The sequence below is a fragment of the Chelmon rostratus genome, chromosome 13 (genome assembly GCF_017976325.1).
Source record: "Chelmon rostratus isolate fCheRos1 chromosome 13, fCheRos1.pri, whole genome shotgun sequence".
In the NCBI taxonomy this organism is placed as follows: domain Eukaryota; kingdom Metazoa; phylum Chordata; class Actinopteri; order Chaetodontiformes; family Chaetodontidae; genus Chelmon; species Chelmon rostratus.
The window spans coordinates 18,272,538-18,292,802 of record NC_055670.1 but is presented as its reverse complement, the minus strand read 5'-3'; the positions used below and the strand labels follow the sequence as shown (position 1 = coordinate 18,292,802).

At 40.4% G+C, this 20,265-nt stretch overlaps 1 protein-coding gene across 1 annotated transcript; it reads left to right on the top strand.

Moving 5' to 3' along the window:
* Positions 1 to 1,630: 1,630 nt before the first annotated feature.
* On the top strand, positions 1,631 to 11,815 carry gmppaa (GDP-mannose pyrophosphorylase Aa). Its single transcript, XM_041950687.1, has 12 exons — positions 1,631 to 1,733; positions 2,579 to 2,676; positions 2,895 to 2,998; positions 3,322 to 3,514; positions 4,367 to 4,426; positions 4,515 to 4,645; positions 7,402 to 7,536; positions 7,830 to 7,927; positions 8,011 to 8,057; positions 8,144 to 8,236; positions 8,958 to 9,126; positions 9,993 to 11,815. Exons 1-12 carry the CDS (start codon positions 1,694 to 1,696, stop codon positions 10,091 to 10,093), a joined length of 1,269 nt encoding a protein of 422 aa, XP_041806621.1. The 5' UTR covers positions 1,631 to 1,693; the 3' UTR covers positions 10,094 to 11,815.
* The last annotated feature ends 8,450 nt before the right edge of the window (positions 11,816 to 20,265 follow it).

Genomic DNA, 20,265 nt, shown 5'->3' with positions numbered 1-20,265 from the left:
GCTCCACAGTTTTCATGTGAACAAACTACAGTTCTGTACTACAGTCTGGAGTAATTTAAAGCATACCTTCAAAAATCAAAAGAAATCAGACCTCAGAAAAATGGTGGACCTCCACAAGTCTGGTTCATCCATGTGATGCCTGAAGGGGTCTCATTTGTACAAAAAATAGTACACAAGCATTAACACCTTGGGACTACACAAATGTCACACTGTTCAAGAGGGAGACACGTCCTGTCTCCTCGAGATGAACGTACTTTGGTGCAAATCAATCCCAGAACGACAGCAAAGGACCACAGAAAGATGCAGGAGGAAACAGATGCAGAAACATCTACATCCACTGTGAAATGAGTCCTATGTTGGCATACTCTGAGAGGGCCCTCAGCACAGAAGCCACTGCTCCAAAAAACACCATAAGGCCAGATTGCAGTTTGCAAGTGCACATGGGGACAAAGGTCTTACATTTTGGACAAATGTCTTTTTGTTTAATGAAACAAAAAATAAACTATTTGGCCATAATGGCCATTGTTATGTCTGGAGGAAAAAGAAAGAGGCTTGTAAACCCAAGAACACCTTCCTAAATGTGAAGCATGGTGGCAGCATCATGCTGTGGGGTGCTTTGCTACAGGAGGGACTGGTGCACTTCACAAAGTAGACGGCATCATGAGGAATGAAAATTTTGTGCATATATGAAAGCAACATCTCAGGACATCAGACAGGAAGTTAAAGGTTTCTCGCAAATGGGTCTTCAAAATGGATAATGACTGCAAGCACACTTCCAAAGCTGTGGCAAAATGGCTCAAGTACCAGGTCTTAATTTGAGGTCCTGTTATTGCTGTATGCAAAGTAGACTCTGGACCAGCCTACCTGAGGACCTCAGGTCAGCAGCTCAGGACAATCCTTTTAAAAATGTATTTTTAAAAGAGCTTTAAAAAATCCATAAGGCAGTAGTTTAGTGCATTTATTTTTATAGTTTAAGTGCAATTCCAATTTTTCTGTGTTTGTCCATTATTGTTTCTCTCATTGTTTTGCCATCACTGCTTATTGGTGTTGTGTATTTCCATAATGCTGTTTCAATGGTTTTTAACTTCATTCTATCTGTGTTGTGTTTTATTACATTTTACTCAAACGAGCACCTCATAACCTTTTTAAGATAGGTGCTATTCCTAACCAAATACTTTTTCAAATTATTATTAATGTTATTATTCAGGCCTGAAATCTCTGATGAACATTAACATAAAGATCCAATGTCCATGTGAGCGATTGGGATGATGCAATTTTCCATAGGGAATTTTTCAAGCAGTTCATTGAACTTTTTTATTTTGTATTAATGTATCTGTAATTCAGCTTGATGCTTTAATCATAGTTTTGTCTCCTACTAATTTTGTCACATTAATATTTTCATTTGTTATGCCTTTGCTGCCTCCTATATTGACCATGAAATACAGATTAAAACTATCATCAAATGCAGTGAGTGTTCTTCTTGCTCTTGTCCTCTTAAGCCAAATAATATATCAGAAATTTGCCTGGTCTTCATGCGCTCCTGCACTCCGTTTCCCAGTACCCGCACTCCGCTCCGTGTTTTCACTCTGATCTCGTTGACGTCACAAGTCGGAAGTAGATGCGGAAATATCAAATCTTCAGTAAACAAGTGCAGGTAGTTTTCAGACAAGACCGACAGAGCCTCCAGATCGAGATGTTGAAGGCGGTAATTTTAATTGGAGGCCCCCAAAAAGGTGAGAATTAATCTAAACCGTGTTTTCAAAGTAAGCTGCGCTCGGTTAAAGCGAAGCTAGGTTGCTAACGCTAAGAAGACCTCTTGAAGACCAGCTGGACTTGTTAAACCGTTTATCACTGACGTGGCATAATGAGACACTACATAAACAAAGGAAAACAAGAACATTTAGCACTAAATAGCCTAATAATTTTTACGTCCTCAACACTAAATGACAGCATGTAAATAACAACTAGCGTTAACAGTTTTCTAACTGTTTGTACACTGCCTGTTATTATTGGCTCAATCAATTTACCTGTTCGACCCATTATTGGTCTCAAATGAACGTACTTCGCTTTAAAAATTAGGTGTTTTACGATTGCTGTTCTTGTACTACCGGTTACACAGGCTACAAGTTAAGTAATATACGTTTAATCGTGGCAGTGGGACTCACTCCTCAGTTCGGCATTAAGTACACCATGCAGTTCAGAAATATTAAGATGAGAATAGTAAACCAGGTGGAGATTTTACAGGGATTATGTGCTGCCTGGTGATCACTTAGTGTATGTGCTTAATTTACTACCAAGCCCCATTGTTGATCCATAAAGGCGAGGTGAGGCAGTTTTATTTATACAGCAGAAGTCAAACACAGGGGCAATTCAAGGTGCTTTATATAAGCAAAGAAATGCATTAAAGATGGTCATTCCACATGCCAAACCTCTGAAAGGACTTTTATATAAGAGAGAAGGAACATCACTTATAATGTAATTAAGGCTTCTGTTTTGATGCACAGTAGAAACATGAGGAAAAACTTCTTTGTAATCAGCATAATCTGATTTGCAAGTCATCACCTATATTGCTTTGCAGGCACAAGGTTTAGGCCGCTGTCATTCGAGGTTCCTAAACCCTTGTTTCCAGTAGCTGGTGTGCCCATGCTGCAGCATCACATTGAAGCATGTGCCAAGGTGAGTGTCATACTATTATCCAATACTATAATCATTCTACGGTGGAGTATCAGTGAATCCTTAAGTTTAATCAGTGTGAATGAGCCAAACTGGCTGTTAATAGTGAATAGTAAATAGTCGTCCCAGTTGCTGGTTGGTGTTAATAATTTTTTTCCCTGCGTGCAGAGAATAGGCTTTAACGAAATCAGTCTGATGACAAACATCTTTTGCGTTACAAGGTACCGAATATGAAGGAGATTTTGCTCATCGGCTTCTATCAGCCAAATGAAGAGCTGAGCAGATTCCTGCTAAATGCACAGCAGGAGTTCAAAATTTCCATCAGGTAAACAACAGAACTCAGAAAGTTTTAAACAACAGAGCTCTTAGCTGAACAAGTACAAACATAACAGTTTCATAAATGCATTTTCACAGTAGAAGAACTTATTTCTTTTCTTTACCACACATCAGTCACTGAAGAACAGACACCAGTTGTAAAAAGTATTCTCACATGCTCTGAAGAGTGATTTCAAAAGATTTCTTTGTTGAATGCTTTATTAAAAGAAACACCACATATATTTCTTCACTCTTCTTATTAAGTTAATGTTTTCTGTACTCCCACTGCTTAATGACTGCAGGTATGCTGTTCTTCTTCACTCTGAACTGCAGGTATCTGCAGGAGTATGCAGCCCTGGGCACCGGAGGGGGCATCTATCACTTCAGAGATCAGATTGTCTCCGGCAGTCCAGAGGCTTTCTTTGTTCTGAATGCTGATGTCTGCTCAGCGTTTCCTCTCACAGAGATGCTCAGCTTCCAGAAAGAACATGGAGAACCAAACAGCTTTGTTATCCTTGGGACAACGGTGAGATTTCATTATTGACGGCTGTTACTTGTCTGTCTTTATAAGAACTTGTAAAATGCATTCAAAGTATAATTCCAAAAGCTGATTTTGTGTGTTTTATCTGTGTTTTGCTTTTGGTGTGCTGAATATTGTGAAAGAGCTTGACTTGTCTTGTTTTTTTTAAAGGTACAATGTGTAAGATAAGGTCAGAATTTTTTGTTTCAGATGTTCTAAAATGAACATTACCAACAGAACGTGAAGAAGTAACACTTCTGACGGTCTGTCAAAGATGCCTATGTATTGTGTTGCAGAGATATCTACTCGTAGTTAGTATGCTAACCAGCAAGCTGTAGCCTGTCCTGTCGTGTAATACCACTTTGTACCACAAGAGGCGATAGTCCGATAGTGTAGCCCACTGTAGTTTCAGATAGGAGATGTATGCAAGCAATGAGTTTGCTACTAATAGTTTGCTACATCTAATAAATAAACATAATAAACTCACAAAATGTCAAGAAAGGAAATATCCCTACACCTAATTTACTTTTTGAACAGAAAAAATATAACCGTACACCTTCTGAGTTCAAGTTTCTCTCTTTTACCCAACTAAATTCTTACTTCTGTCCCGGGCCAGTCAGCTAATAGGGCCACTAGCTGCACAGCTAACTGTGCTAACTAGCTAATGTCAGTTAGCTACAGCCAACGATAACTACAGCAAAGCCTACAGTGAGCAACAGTTTACGGTTACTCTGGTGATATGCTGCCCCCGATATGTTTGGAGTGACCTTTGACAGGTGGCCGTGTCTTACACATCGTACCTTTTGTAATGTCAGAATTTGATGTATCCTAAATTGTACCGCCATTCTTATATTTCAGTCAAACAGAAAGCAATCCATGAATTACGGCTGTATTGTTGAAAACGAGGAAACCAATGAGGTATTCAACCTTTTCTGTCTTATTTCCCTAAATCGTTGCTCATCACCAGCTCTCCCTGAAAGCATGACTGCTCCTCTTTTTTGTTCAGGTCTTGCATTACGTGGAGAAGCCCAGCACGTTTGTGAGCGACATCATTAACTGCGGTATATACCTGTTTAACCCAGACATCTTCCAGCACATCGGCACCGTCTTTCAGAAGAATCAACAGGACATGCTATTGTGAGTTGGAGCTGTCTCTCATGGGGATCTGTGTGTGGGACTACATGTGAATACCATTTATTCCGTTTCTTTGGTTCTCTTCATTTGTCTTTTTTCCCTTCCCTTATCCTCCCTGCCATGATTTCTGTTTCCTCACACAATCATCAGATATCCGTACGATGGGTAAGTTGGTACATTTGGGCTGCACGGTGTAGTTATAGAGCACTTAGTGTATGGTGTGTGAGCTGTAGAGAGATAACCCATGATATGACTGAGACTGCATTGGGTGCTTTATGAATGTTGCCTGTGCCCTTTTTCACCAAATTAAGCACATGACATTTTGCAAGATGCTTGATTTTATTTATTTATTTATTGCGTCGTCTTTTGGCACATTTTGTCCTTGAAACAGGAACTATTGGGGAACTCTGGATCGTTGTTTGTCAGAGGAATAGGAGGAATTGAAGGAATAGTTTGACATTTTGGGAAATATGCTCATTCACTTTCTGTCCGAGTGTTAGATGAGAAGATTAGTGCCACTCTCTCATTTGCTTGGTGATTATGAAGTTACAGCCAGCAGGCCATTAGCTTAGCTTAGCATAAAGACTGGAAAAGAGGGCAAATGGTTAGCCTGCCTCTTTTCTCTGTCTGTGTCGGACTATTTCCTGGTTGTCTGGCAAGTCCTCAGAGGCAAGAAACCTGTTTTAGATTTTACACTTAACTTTTTGCACTGGTTAAATGAGATGTAAGATGTTAATTGGTGAACTTTAGAGTCAGGATGGGCATTTCATGAATAAATAGTATTCAGTCCGATGAAGGGTGGTAGCGAGATGTGGTGGCGTTTGCAATCAGGAACTTTATTTTCCCAGCAGCAGCGAGCACTTAGCCTGCTAACACTACTGCAACCCGAGCTTATCTGAGCCCATTTACACTGACTGATATAACTCACTCCCTGTAGCACGTGCTTTACGGTGGCTTTGATAAGTGCAGGAAGCCGACTCTTCACGCTCGCACATTTAATTGACTGATCACTGATGTTAGAGTGGTATCAATCTTCTCATCTGGCTGAATCTCCCAAAATGTCCCACCTTTGCTTTAAGTCCTAGAGTGAAGACAAAATTCGCATGAGATGTCTGTAGGAGGAAAAAAAAGTCCTTTGTCTGGAGGTTTAATGTTTGTCCAGACAAAACAGCCCTATTGTATCTTGCCCTCGTGTGTCAAACACTGCACCCTGCATTTTGCAATGGTCTCTTCATCTTCTTAAGAGCAAGCAGAGGTTTACTGACTTCCTCATGTCTATTTTTATTTATTTTATGTTGTCCCTGTGCTTCTTTAGGTTAGCTAGTAAAGGCTAATTAGGTAGCTTGCAGCTGGTGAAACTTTGTGTTCCACAGTTGCCAGTGAGACTCGTAATGGTCTTATATCTTGTGAATTCTTGCCGTGTTTGTTAGTTGCTGCACTCCCGGCTATGCTTTTCCTTCTAAACGGTAGAAAAAGCTTCCTGTCTGATCACAGCCTAAACGCGCACGGGCACAGAAGCCGTAATGACACACACGATCAATATATGGATTTCTTTCTTTTACATTTGTGGAGATTTGACACTTTTTTTTCCCACTTTATGTGTTTTCAAATGTTCACCCTGGTGTAGCAGACCTAACATTTGGCACCCCCAAGGACACTTGAAATAAATTACAGAAGGTCAAACCATGCTGTGCATAATTCACCTGCTAACATCAATAGCACTTAAATCAAGCAGGGCACCGAATCAGCAAAATTGTTGAACACATCAGAGATACTTGATAGAAATGAGAAGGGTTGTACTGCAAAATCTCTCGGGGAGTACTTTGCCTCTAACCACATCCCCTCCTTTTTGGTAAAACTTCGATTATGGGTGCTATCCTTTAATATATTCTTTTCATCAATATTTAACACTCTGTTTCATCTTGGGGCTCTCACAATACACTATGCCAGAGACCCTGATTAATATGGAACACATAGACTCCTCTACTTAACTTTTGGATCACTACTACGTAATCAGCTTTGGTTTCAACCCAGCACTGACACCATCAAAGTTAACATCAGTGATGAATTTTAACTCTCTGCTCTCATTTTATTCTCGGGGCTGGATTTTAGGGCAATAAATTCATGTTTATCTCTAGCTTTCAGAAAGACTTTGGAGGTTATGGTGCCGCTGAGTTTTGCACGAAGCTGTATGTTTTAGAAATATCAAGCCGGGTAAAGAGAAAGCAATGAAGAACTCATCCTCAACTCTTGAAGTGTAGTTTTTTTTTTACTGACACAATTTCTCGTACAACAATAACAATAACAACAATAACACATTCTTTATTTAAATTGTTCATTGGGTAGTCAGGGAGAATGGGGAAGTTGGTCATGAAAAGGCTTTAAAATGAGCGTGTTGGAGTAAGCCTGCAGCACAGGCCTGCAGGTCCTGTCAGTATTCATGGCTGTAGAGGGCAAAACCTTGCCTACAGTGTCTAATCAACTCCTCAGTATTTACTTTATCATATAGTACATCCACGACCTTTTGGGAAATGGCCTCATCTTTAATAATACCTCACTCGATTCTTCAAAAAATACAGGGAGAGAAATCAACAGCCATGCCTTTAGATGTTTGAGTGTGTTTCTCTCTTTAAATCTCACCTTTGTCTTAGGTTTCATTCAAACCTCTTACTCTGTGCACAAGATTGTGTTTTAAAAAATGAGGCCCCTGGCCCTGGTTTGTAACTCATTGCCATAAACTGATGATCTGTCCCTCGCAGAGAAGAGCCAACCAACGGCTGGCACCGAGCAGAGGCCATCAGGCTGGAGCAGGACATTTTCACTGCCCTGGCAGGACAGAGCAAACTGTACGTGTATAAAACCCTCAGCTTCTGGAGCCAGATTAAATCAGCAGGGTGAGTGCACACACATAAACACTGTCACATTCAACAGGACATAAATTTGTCTCTGCGACGCGGACCAACCTGTAGACTTCAAAAATGTGGGAGGAGAACAGAGATATTGGATGTAACTTTCATTCTTTTTGAAGCAAAATTCAATTAACATTTGAACATTTAAAGCGATGTGCTTTGAACACCAGAGACAGAAATTACTGCCTTAATCTGAAGGAAACAACGTGAAACTGATAGCTTTGATATTGATGCTTTTGTTGTTTGTTGTTTTTGTTTTTTTTGCTGTCTTTTCCCAGGTCTGCAATTTATGCCAGCCGCCTGTACCTCAACCAGTATCACACAACTCATCCTGAAAGACTGGCCTCTAATAAGGAGGGAGGGCCCAAAATAAGTGGTAAAATACATGAAATCTTCTGTAGTTTGTTTCCTTTCTTATGCTGGAGACAGATGTATTCATACTTCCTCTCAATTCCACAGGTAATGTGTATATTCATCCTACAGCCAACATTGACCCCACTGCTACGGTAAGCATCCTTCCCTATTGTGTTGTGTTAGCATACCAATGAACATGTGCCATTAACAGATGAAAAATATGCTGTTCTCAATCCAGTTGGGTCCCAATGTCTCGATTGGCACCGGAGTGACAATCGGTGCTGGGGTCAGAGTTCGAGAGTCCATCATCCTCCACGGTGCCACTCTACAGGTGAGCCAGGGCTCCTCGGAGCACAGCACTTTCTTGTCTTGCCGTGCACCGCAGTGCCCAGGAAGTGACATGAATTGATGGCGCAAGTTTCAAGTGATTGGCACATAAATAAGTGAAATAACTTTCAAGTTTATGGAAGGTTTTGGTTAAATAAGGGCAGCCTTTGCTGGAAATATCACTCACAGTATAACCATCGAGTTTGGAATTAAAGTGGATCTCACACTAAGTGAGTTGAAGGGAAATTTATCTGCCCATTTACTGCTGGTGACATCTTAACATTTTATTAGAAACATTATCCACACTTCAACAGACTTCTCTGGAATTTATCTTTAAGCTCCTCTGTCACACCAGAAATATTGTTGTCTGCGCCTCTCACAAAGATGTCATTCTTAACGATTTGGTGTCTGACATAATTTAATCCCACGTCTCCAGTGACGACTGGATGCCTCCAAAATGAATTTAGACTGCGGGTGACTTACTGATTTTCATTACATACTGCCTGCAAGGACAGTTTGTTAGTTGAGCTATAATTCTACATAAATATGGGCTGGTTTTCATCTGAAGTTATAAATAGTCTGATTTGACCACTGTTTGCTCACAGTTTTCTCACATAGAACAGTATCTGACACACCATATCCTGATACCTGAGGCCCTTTGAGTCATTGTGCATTTATCTGCTTCATTATTTAATACTCTTTCCGTCATGTCGCTGCTCCTGTAGGACCACTGCTGTGTTTTGAGCAGCATTGTGGGATGGGACAGCACCATTGGCAAGTGGGCAAGAGTAGAAGGAACCCCAAGTGACCCAAACCCCAACGATCCCTATGCAAAGATTGACAGCGAGACCCTCTTCAGAGACGGAAAACTCACACCCTCAATTACCATTCTCGGTAAGCGTGCTCTGACCTTGAGTGAACGCCGCGTTCCTCACATGAATTGTTAAATATTCATTATGTTCAGCACCACAATGTGTGTTTTTGTCTAAGAAATTGTTCTGAGAAATGAAAAGTTAGTGGATGAGCGAGAGAAAGGCTTCCAAAGGTTTCTAAACTTTGGTTGCTCAGACAAGGAGTTACTTCAAGGCTCATGCTGGGCTCAGTCCCGGTCTGCAGCATGTGTTTGGATAGCAATTTTACATATTCATCCGTGTATTCGTCTTTACATTTTCAAGCAACAAGTTGCCAACATGGCTCAATAAATCTTCAAGAAGGGGTACTGAATTATGCATCTGTCATTAACCGTGTTTTCATCTATTGTCAAGCAAATTTTAAGCAAAAATTTGAAATTTGAAAAAACAAAGAAAATGCGAATTCGCTAGTTTCCATAAACTGCTTTGGAGCAAATAAACTAGGCAATGCAAAGCGTAGTTTTATCAGAAGTTGGTGGTATAAGCTACGTCATGCTTGGCTATAAGAAACAGGGTAGAAGAGGTAGAGAGGTCTGCAGGAATTTGTTTGGTTTGGGCAAATTGTTCTTTCATGTCAGTGAGTGTTGACTGTAAAAGTCACCTGACAAAACAGTACATCCAGTACTAGATGATGTTGGCCATATTATATTATGTAAGTTGCTTTTAGTGATTCTCTTCTTGACCTGTTCAGCCAAAGATGATGTTTAGGCGAACTACCTTTCCCTGATATGTAAAAAATCCATCACATCTATGCCAGGGGTGCGAGTTCCAACAGAAATATAGTCTCCCATGTCCTCTGTACTGTACTAACACTGCATAAACTGAATACAGCCTTGCTTTTTCTCCCAGGTTGTAACGTCAGCATCCCCTCCGAGGTCATTATACTCAACTCGATTGTCCTCCCACACAAAGACCTCAACCGTGGCTTCAAAAACCAAATTATTCTCTAGTTAATCTTCCTCACGCTTCTGTCCACTTACTGTCACCGATGAAGGATGCAGCTGGATGGCCGCCGGCGCTGCCTCTGAGTTACTGTATATAAGATGTCAAAAATGAAGATATGGGACATTCATTAAATAGTTTTGAAAGATAGATTTTTACATATTTGTCCTCGAGCCTCTATGCATCATTGGGTGTCAGCAACATTAGAGAGAGGCTAATCACGCATGTTGATTCACCTTGAAAAGTGCTGTCATGCCAGAGGTTTATATTGGTTTTTTATTAACTTTACCGAACTGTAAAATTAGTGCAGACGCAGTGTAATATATTTGGTTGGATGTAATATAATGTTAGAAAAGTCTCTTTCTCAAGGGCATCCTTGACAAACTTGACTTGTTACTTCAGCGTGAGAAGAGGACTGGCTACTGGTTAATCTTTAGATGTGATTATTTGTGTGGAGCTCTGATTAAAACCTATTAGCATTTTCATTGTTGGACTCAGAAATTGACTACCACCAAAATAAATCAGCGGGCTTGAGATTTACATTGCAATCAAGTAATGTTGTCGTCTAAAATGTGAACTTAGCAGGGGTCCTTGAGACTCTGCCATGTAAGCAGCAACAGCAGATGCTTAAATTGTACATTTGCAATCACTGGAGGAACTGCTTCAATTTATGGATACAGCACATTAACATTTACTTATTAAGCCCTGGAGCACTCATGATCACTTCAACACTTTTGTTCCAATTATTGCAAAGAGAGCGTCTATTAAGGAGCAATGTAAATTGTGATACTGCAGCATAATATATTTTAATCAAGTCTCTTCACAAACTAACCTCCAGTGAAAGGGAAGAACTAGCTGATGTACGTTTTTATTCATGGGGAGTTTATTTCAGGTTTCATATGTAGACGCCTGGGCTATAATTGTTGATTCAGGTGCCTTAGTGCTTCACAAAATGAAATGAGGGGCAGTCTTAAATTCAGTACAACCCCGAATCTGACAAAGGTTGGATGGCATGTAAAATGTGAATAAAAACAGATTGTGCTCAGTTGCAAACAATCTGAGTTTACAGACGACAGTTTTACGAAGTGTTCCTAAAAAGGATTAGCAAGTTATCACAATTTGTTTTATTCAGGCTTGAACATGAAAAAGGTTTCCACTCCCATAACAGAGAAACTTATATTTTTATGCAGAGAAATCCTCACACTGGGTGAAGAGCGTGTAAATCTATGTTCTAATATTGTTTACTGACCACACGACATGTTGGTCCTTTCTTCTGCCTCTCAGTGGGAAACATAGTGAGCTCTGAGCAGGTCAGCAGAGGGAGGACAGGCACTGTCTTTGAGGTATCACAACAGGAAAATATAGGGGAAAGAGTGACAGAAAAACCATCAGAAGGGGAAGGACAGGAGAGGTGACATGTGACAAAAGCTGGAGTGAAATCCCTCCCATCCTGTCCACATGAAGAGCATTTGAGCTCGGTGAGTCAGAAGACATGTCAGCTGCCAGGGAGTGTGTGTCCTCGCCTTTTTCAGTCAACATGGGTTTTTAAAAGTGATTTTAGCTTCCCTTCACCTTCTTAGTTTTTGTTATAGCTTTCTTGTGTGTGTGTTTATTGGGGGGGAAGGTTGTTTTAATCAATTTCCTAATTGTAGGCTGCTGACAATGTTGAGAGGTTCACTGATACCGTTATTGATTTAATATAGTTTGAAATAAAGAAAAACATGAATGTGTCCATGAAATATGTTTATTATTTTTTATGAATCTCTACACAGTGACATAACACACAGTGGTTATGCATTGACAAGCTTAAATAAGAGATCTGACAGATAACAAAAGGAAAAAGGCTGATCATGTAGGATAACAAGTACACATGTCATATTTCACTGCTAATGGTAATAAGGCCATTTGTAATCTGAAGCTACCAGCTGAGGGAAAGAAAATGTTGTACTTGTGTGCTTCCTCTGCAGTATATTTTGCTGCTGGTTGCTAAGCCTCTGCACAGGAAACGGTGCCAGTTCTTTTCTGGGAAGGACAACATGTCAAAGTGAGACACAGTTGACTCAGTAAAATGCCTCTGAGACACTGCAGTTCAACAAAATTCAAAACAAAATCAAAAACAACTGCAAACTGCACCGGGGGTGAAATTGAAGAGAACTGGTCGACATAAAATAGCTGCCATTACGCTACTGATGCCGACACAAGCGCCAAGACCTGCTTCTTCACCGATGCTGAAACCTTTCTGCAGAATTTTTCCAGACGACACCCAAGTGTTGTTGTATTTAATGTTTCATTGATCGTGCAGAGATATATTGTTTGTGTCCTTCGCGAGGAAAATCTGAGCCATGTGCAACGAAAGCAGGCGAAACCCCCCAACACATGATGACTCTGTCTGGTCCACACTGGGTTCCTCACGGCCACAAAATGTGTATAAAGAGCTTGAACAAAAGTCAGGCAGCTGGATCAGACTGAATTATAGTGTAGGTGTCGTATTCCCTTGACATATTAGCTACTCATTTCAAGCTTTTAGACCAACAGCTTCCATAATTGGACCAGTCATTACAGTGCCAGGGGTTGTGTTTAACACAGGGCGGTGAGTACAATATAGCAGGTCCTCTGAAAATGAAGCATGAGGAAACCCAAAGTGTCTATATTAGCCTTTCGAAAGTCTCCAGTGTTTAGGATGCCTTCTGTTTTTAACAGGAGTCTCCGGTGAGGACACGTGAGAGTTATGAGTTGATCAGAGGGCAATAAGATGTGACAGAACAGGTAACGAGAGGAGCAAACGAGGGCAGAAAACTAGCCGAGGTTTTCACATCAGTGCCAGTTTAGTAAAGTGGAGCTGCTGGCGATGTCAGGGTGTAGTCCCACGATGATGGAGAAACATCCGCAACTGCATGGGATAAGTCAAAGCACGCACACACATACCAGGTGAAAAGCTCCCGTTCGGAGGCGAGCGTGCTAAATTTCCTGTCATTCCCGCAAAGTGATGTTGTCTAAGCTTAATGTGAAGGAACGGCGATGTGTGTGGAGAAATACAGAATTTTCATTGCTGATTGATTGAGCTGAATCTCTCGCAGACATTTTTTGAAAAAGAACTAATCGGCACTAAAATGATGACAAGTAAATCAATTACCATCAGCTTCGGCACTTGAGCGTCCGTTTCAAGGCAAACATCTGAATACGCTCTTTTAAAAGATCAATTTTTGCAGCTAATGCATTTCAAGTCTTGAACAATTTTCAACAGAGTTCCCACACTCTATGGATTTTTCTGTCAAAGGGTGGAAGTCTGCGTCTCCGAGTCAAGATCCTTTTAGCGGCCGCTGACCTGCTGTCTGCTGGCATCCTCGTATTAGGCCTCGCTTCCAGTCCCTTTGAGGTCGTGGTCAAGTGGGTCCTGCTTGTGTTTCCGATGTTGAGCTTGAGCTTTTTCCAATCGTGATTCATTTCCAGTGACCCATGAAAGAAGTAAGATTTGAAGTTTTACAGGCCTGGAGTTCCTCTCAAGGCTGTGAAATACAGTATCCAAAAAAAGGGTATGTATATGATGATACTAAGGCTTTGTTCAGGCCATGTTTATCCTGATATGCAGCTCTTCTAGTAGCTACACCTCAGACCTGAGGCTTCTGGTAAATGGCAGCAGAGTTAGAATATGACGAGGAGCTCCGTTAGTTTCTCTAAGTCAATCAGTGACAACCCCCAAAGGAGAGGACAAAGCAGAGGAGAAGGAGGTCGAGATCACACACTCCTGCTGTTCTGGACAGAACCTCTTCTTGATTTTATTCATACATTCAACTATCAAGAGAGGACCTGCAGGATGGGTCACCTTGAGCAAATCTCTACAAGCTCAGGCAGTAGAAATGTTTTAAAAGAAACACAATCGGAGATGGACGATAATCATTATTGTTGTTTGATTATACTCGAGCCTGGACATGAGATTTTTTATTATATTGTAGAAAAAGGTAAAACATCCCAGTGAGTCTAAGTCGCTCGTCACACTCCAGTTCATGATGCGACGTCGAATTCATTTGGCCGTCATCGTCAATAAGCAAATGCCGCTGCTCAATTCCAAGCACTCAAAAACACTAAAAATCTACCAGAACACCAAAAACAACAGCATTAGTTGGTTTAACATTTACACTCGAAGGGGAACTCCACTGATTTTACACATCAAAGTCTGTTTGCAGGTGATTTTTTAATTTCTGCTGCTCCCAACAACCAAACAAACAGACCCTACCAGAGGCATCCGTGGTTTTTCCATCCTCGGTAGCTCTGAATGCAGAGAAGTTGATAATGATGCATTTCTAACTTCCATCATGTTCTCATGAACATGCAGATTTTAAAGTTTGGTTTGAAAAAGCAAAGGAATCAACTGAGAGGTTAAAAGTCTCAGTGGAAGAACCAAGTTCGGCTCATTAAACCTCAAATCCGAAAAAGTTGGGACGCTGGGTGTAAATTAAAACAGAATGCATCATTTGCAAACAAACTGTTTACAGACGACAGTTTTACGAAGTGTTCCTGAGTCCGTGCAGTAACATCCTGTATACAATCATGTGTTCACAGAGTGGTGAACCTCCTCCATCCTCGCTTGTGAACGACTGAGATGCTCCTTTCCTACCCAATCATGATACTATCACCTGTTACCAATCAACCTGTTTACCTGTGGAATGATCCAAACAGGTGTTTTTGGAGCGTTCCACAACTTTCCCAGTGTTTTGTTGCTCCTGTCTCAACTTGTTTGAAACATGTTGCTGCATCAAATTCAAAATAAGCTGATATTTCTATATTTTGTATGTATTTTATTATTTAATGTAATTTGATAAAACATTAAACATACTGTCTTTGCACTGTTCATTTAGGTGTATGATAATAAGGTTTAGAAAATGCTTACATTCTGTTTTATTCATGATTTAGCGTCCCAACTTTTTTGGAATTGCATTGAAGAAATAAAGTAAATACAGCTTCAGTGGCCATATCTTCCTCCCAGCTACTGTGTGTGTGTGTGTGTGCGTGCGTGCGTGCGTGCGTGCGCGCGTGTGTGTGTGTGTGTGTGTGTTTGAGTCCGGCTGTGCGGACCAGACTGGCTGTGGGCAAAGGTCCAGGGATGTTTCCACCTGAGAGGACAGGTGGAGGGTTTGCATGTCTGCACACTGAAAGGATGATGCCTACCAGAAGCCTAAAGGACTGACAAATGAACTGTCAAATAGAACCTGACATCTCACACTGCTCAAATTCATACCGTAAAGAAAAATAGCATTTGGCTGTCATGCATCACCAGTGAATACTAATGTTTTGCTAAACTGCGCTTTGAAACATCAAAGACCGCCAGTTCCTGAGTTCCCCCTCAGAGGTGGAAAGCTGGCGTTTTTGTTCCTCACTCAGTAGATGTGCTGTGTTTGAGAAATGTAAAGTCAGACTTTTTGACTTTTGACTTTGATAAATGTGGTGTAATGCCCCCTGAAACATAAACAGCATTAAGATGACAAACTTTTCTCAGCCCTGAGGATTTTAAGTTGCATTTATGTCATGAACATGACAGCACATTCTGTCAACACTGTGCAGTACGGTGTACTTTAACTTGTGTGTAATCCTTAAAATATAAGTAACTCTTTCTATTGAATGACCTGACAAATACCTAAAAACATGTTGTTTTTTTTTCACCTGACTTTTCTTTATGGCTGATGTATCAGTAATATGCCCTCTCAGACAGTGTTTGGGGTGCGACTGGCTTTACTAACTTGCAACATTCATTCAATGAAATGGATTAGAATGCAAAAAGAAAAAACTGTGACCTGTATTGTACACTAAATGTGAAGTTGCACTTAACATTAACACAACAAGCAACTTAAATAAGTCTGAATTTGTCAAGTAATCATCTCATTTGGTCTCATATTTTTTATTTACAAGAGGAAAACTGTTCTTGAAGTCTGCATCAACAGCTAAACACCATCTGCTCCTTCCAGTCGCTGCAGCGCATACTGAGTCAAGGTTTAAAAAGATAAATACAGCACTGGCACATTTCTGCTCAAATGCTGACACTGTGACTAATATTTCTGTGATTCAGATCATCATAGCACTTAATACCAGCGTTTTTTTTTTAAACAAAAAAGTCTGTGATTATACTACCAGTTGATTCTCTTCATGTGACTCTGAATGTAGCGTTAGTTACAGCTCTCATTAAGTCATGAAGGTGCTGCGCAGTTTGATTAAACCCCAATGGTCATGTTTTGTTCCTCCATTTGTGTTTTTGTGCCTTTCACTGTTCGCTTTGGCAGGTTTAATGCTGTAGGGCTAAGCCAATCAGAATCCCCACGCTGAAAACAGTCTTAGTTCCACTTCTCAGCAGACTGAACTTTCATAAACTCAGCTGCTCTCTCTTTGGTCAAATGCCTCTTAGCACAGGATTAAACACAAACAATGTCTGAAACTAAGAGAATTCATTAAATGCTGGGCAGGACAACTGCATGAACATGAAATTGTGCAAACTTTTGTAATTGCAATGCACAATGCTGTGATAAACTTGTATTGTAAGGCGTAAGGCGGCGTAGTCTGTCTGCTCTGCTCCTCTTGAAAGTGCTGTTGCAGGCTTTAAGAACTTGAACAGTGATTCATAAAAGAGCAACTTAATCTTGGGTTTCATACTCACCTCCACTCGAAAACAGAACAGTAATTTATCAGATTAGAATAATTACATTAAATCAGTGGGCGAAGAAGTATTCAGATCCTTCACTTTTGTAAGAATAGCAATACCGCACCATGAAAATACTCCAATACAAGTAAACATCCTGCATTCAGAACCTTATTTAAGTAAAAGTGCATGAGTATTAGCCATAGAATTTATGGAAAGTATCAAAAGAAAGACATTGTCATGTAAAATGTTCCCTGACAGTGTTTAATTGTTAGGCTGTTTGAGGTTTTTGAACCAATAGTGGTGCATTGATGGGTCTAATATGTCCTCTTTACAGTCTATAGTGCTGGCTAGCTTAATCTTCAGCAATGCATCATATACTATAAGATCATAATGTGTCTGTAGCTTCGCTGCCCAATGATAACCATGTATCTCTAAATTTCTCAACTTCTCATGAGACCAGAAACACAGCCTCATTTTCATGTCACATTTTCCAGCCAATCCAACAGGGTTTTTAAATAGCTGATTTACTCAAGATGTAGTAGATATTCTTCAACACATAAAAAAAAGACAAAAAAAAAAAAAAAACACTAAATGTGGAGATACGTAGTTGTCCCTGGACAGAATAGGTAGGAAAGATCGTAATCTGAAAAGTAACAAGTAACTAAAGCTTCCAGACAAAGGTAGTGGAGTAAAAAGTACAGTATTTGCCTCTGAGATGTAGTGGAGTAGAACCAGAAAAGTGGCATATAATGAATATTCAAGTATGTACAAGTACCTTGAATTTGTACTCTCCTCAAGTAAATGCACTTACTTACATTCCATGACAGCTTTAAACCTTGCTGCGGTGTTGTGAGAGCCTGACTATGACTGGCTTTTGTGCAAATGGATAATACGGCAACACAATGCAGTGGCAGTGGTTTAGGTTTTACCCAGGCAGGCGCTATAATTGCTGTAATCTCTGGTGATAAGGATCCCCCTACACTCTCATATCAGTATTTGTTATCAGGCTATATTCATTACAGTCTGAATTAATGTCCTTATTTTGGCAAACTCTGAAGTCTTCATGTATAATCTGTGAATGCACACAACAGTAATTTAAAACTCCAATAAGCATCATTTTTCGTATCAAAATTGACTCAATATTTAGAACAGCAGCCTGCAGTGTTGTGCAGATTTCAGCCACAGCTGTTTAATAGTTGAGTCCCACCCTCTCCTGATATAAAAACACTGCTGGCTGCTCCAGGTAACATGTTTGTGCAGGCAGAGATATGCTACCTGTCCAGTTTCAAGCAGCAGAGAATCAGAGTAAACCGGTGGCTGATGAAGAGAGTCGAACATTTAGGAGGCCATGCAGGAGACCCAGACACTTTCCCCAGGAGGTGCTGGATCAATGAGCCAAAACAGCAGTTATACTTGGACTAAAATTTGACAGGTAGCTGGAGAGGCCACTCAAATGGGATGTCTGTGTTGTGCTGTTTCTGTAAGTTAGTAAGCCCAAAAGCACTTGAGACGTCAGTCGTATATACAAGCTGTTGCTGCGCATTTCATATCAACGATATGACCCATGGTGGCAAAACAAAAGCACCTTATGCAACTTGATTAAAGCTATTCTTATTTTTGCCGCAGTCTTTTTCTTGCACGTATTTCTCATCAGTTTGGAAGGTGTATCCAGCGGATTCCCTGTTTCCCAATTTAATCCCGACTTTTGTTCTGTGCTTTTATCCATTTCCCCCTAATTGGATTTTCTTTTTCTTGGCCTGTGAAACCCCTGAGACACTGTATGTGATATTGTAGCCTGATTCAAGACATGACTGACATCTGACATCAATGATTCAAATAGCATATTGGCCCGTTACATAACATATAGTATAATAATGAAGTGAAATGAAATGGCAATTATCAGGTTAGTGATACTGAGCTACAAAAACAAACTTGACTTCACTTGACTGACAAATCAAGTGGGATTCCGATCCGATGGGAGTCTATTAATATGAAAATTCCAGTTAGATCTCTTCATCTTGTCAGCATAGCACTTCAGTGTGCCAGCAGTATAATGAGGCTAATGCGGAATATATAAGCGTTAACACATGAAACAATTCAATGTAAAATGTCATCTGTCGTAAAACGTACTCTGTCCTTATTGTACACCTGTTTTGTGTGGCATAGCGCAACTTATTTTCTATTCCCATCTTAGATGTGGGAGATTTAAACCGAGTTGAGTCGAGATCCAATTAAAATAGAAGTCTGGGGTGAAAACCTTCCTTGATTGAGTCGTTTCATCTAGTTGACACATTATTTCATCTCGCTGTCTTACTATAGCATGTGTCAGGGATATAATCTGAATATCTTTTTCAGGAATACTATGTCTTCATCTGTTCTATCATAGCTGATATGAGAGTGTACATAGAACACATAAATGACTGACAGCCAGTGGAAAAATAAACATTTCAGTAATTAATCACGAAGGACATTTAATATTTGTTTTTTCCAAGAGGCCAATGCATCTATTACAGTTTGATGCTCTTGTGCAGAGTGACATCAGCTCCCCTGTGGTCCAAGTTAGCCAGCAGAGACTTCTGCCCATCATTCAGACATGCAATGCACTTGTAGTCATGGACCAGAAACCACACATAAGCTGCATCTACAATTGCTGGAAAACCAACAGGATGCCAGAGTCTGAGCCGGCCCTCAGGTTCAAAAATAGTCAAATTGCCCAATTGAACTTGAGTGATGCAAGCGTTCAACTATAGAGTAGCAGACATGAAGCAATGATGCAGTGGAAAAATAATAAAATGACACAACACTCCAGAAGATGACAGCTGAATATGCGGCATACCCCGGAGAAAAAAGCCAACTTTTCCAAACCTGTGATTGTTACTTCATATCCTTCTCTTCTTTTAATAATAAATCAAGTTTTCCAGCCCTGCAGAAATGTATTTGCAGGGAACAGAGTGCAGATGAAAACCACTGATTTCCAGCTTTGCTCTCTGACAGCCTCACCATGACAGGGTGGCTTAATATCCACACCTGGTTGTTGGGCAGGTTCAGTTTAGCTTCAGCTTTGGCCACGACTGATTTCATCAGCAGCCCTTTGTATTTCTTCAGCTCCAGCTCAGCACGAAGCTTTCGAGTTGCCTCATAGTTTTAAACCACTTCAGCTAACTCTGAGAGACAGGAAAAAAATCACAGTGAATATCCATGATTTGTCCTCTTGTCTATCTAAGAGTATAAGGTGTTTTACAGCGAGTTCTGCCAGACCTTTTAGTGAAGGACCGACAATGCGCTGTGTTGATTAATCACTGTGGTTAGTTTTGCAGTCACAGTTGGAGGTGTTGCATTTCACTTTGTTACTGAATGTTCGTGGTTACATGTGTTAGAATTTCATACCTTATTCAAACCTGTCACAACAACAAGGAATTTGCTTAGAATCTTAGATGCAACTGTAATAATTTTAATTTACCAGTCCAGTAGCATCAGCAGCCTATCCAAAGCATGCCCAAAGTAAACTGAAAGCAGTTCTTGCTTGCAGATGATTATATCTGGGACTGGGAA

What these genes read in the sequence shown, in the direction of transcription:
- gmppaa (XM_041950687.1), top strand. Translation starts at nt 1,694, where the DNA reads ATGTTGAAGGCGGTAATTTTAATTGGAGGCCCCCAAAAAG. An exon ending in GAGTTCAAAATTTCCATCAG is followed by an intron (nt 2,999 to 3,321) that starts GTAAACAACAGA and finishes TCTGAACTGCAG; the next exon opens with GTATCTGCAGGAGTATGCAG. An exon ending in AGCCAGATTAAATCAGCAGG is followed by an intron (nt 7,537 to 7,829) that starts GTGAGTGCACAC and finishes GTCTTTTCCCAG; the next exon opens with GTCTGCAATTTATGCCAGCC.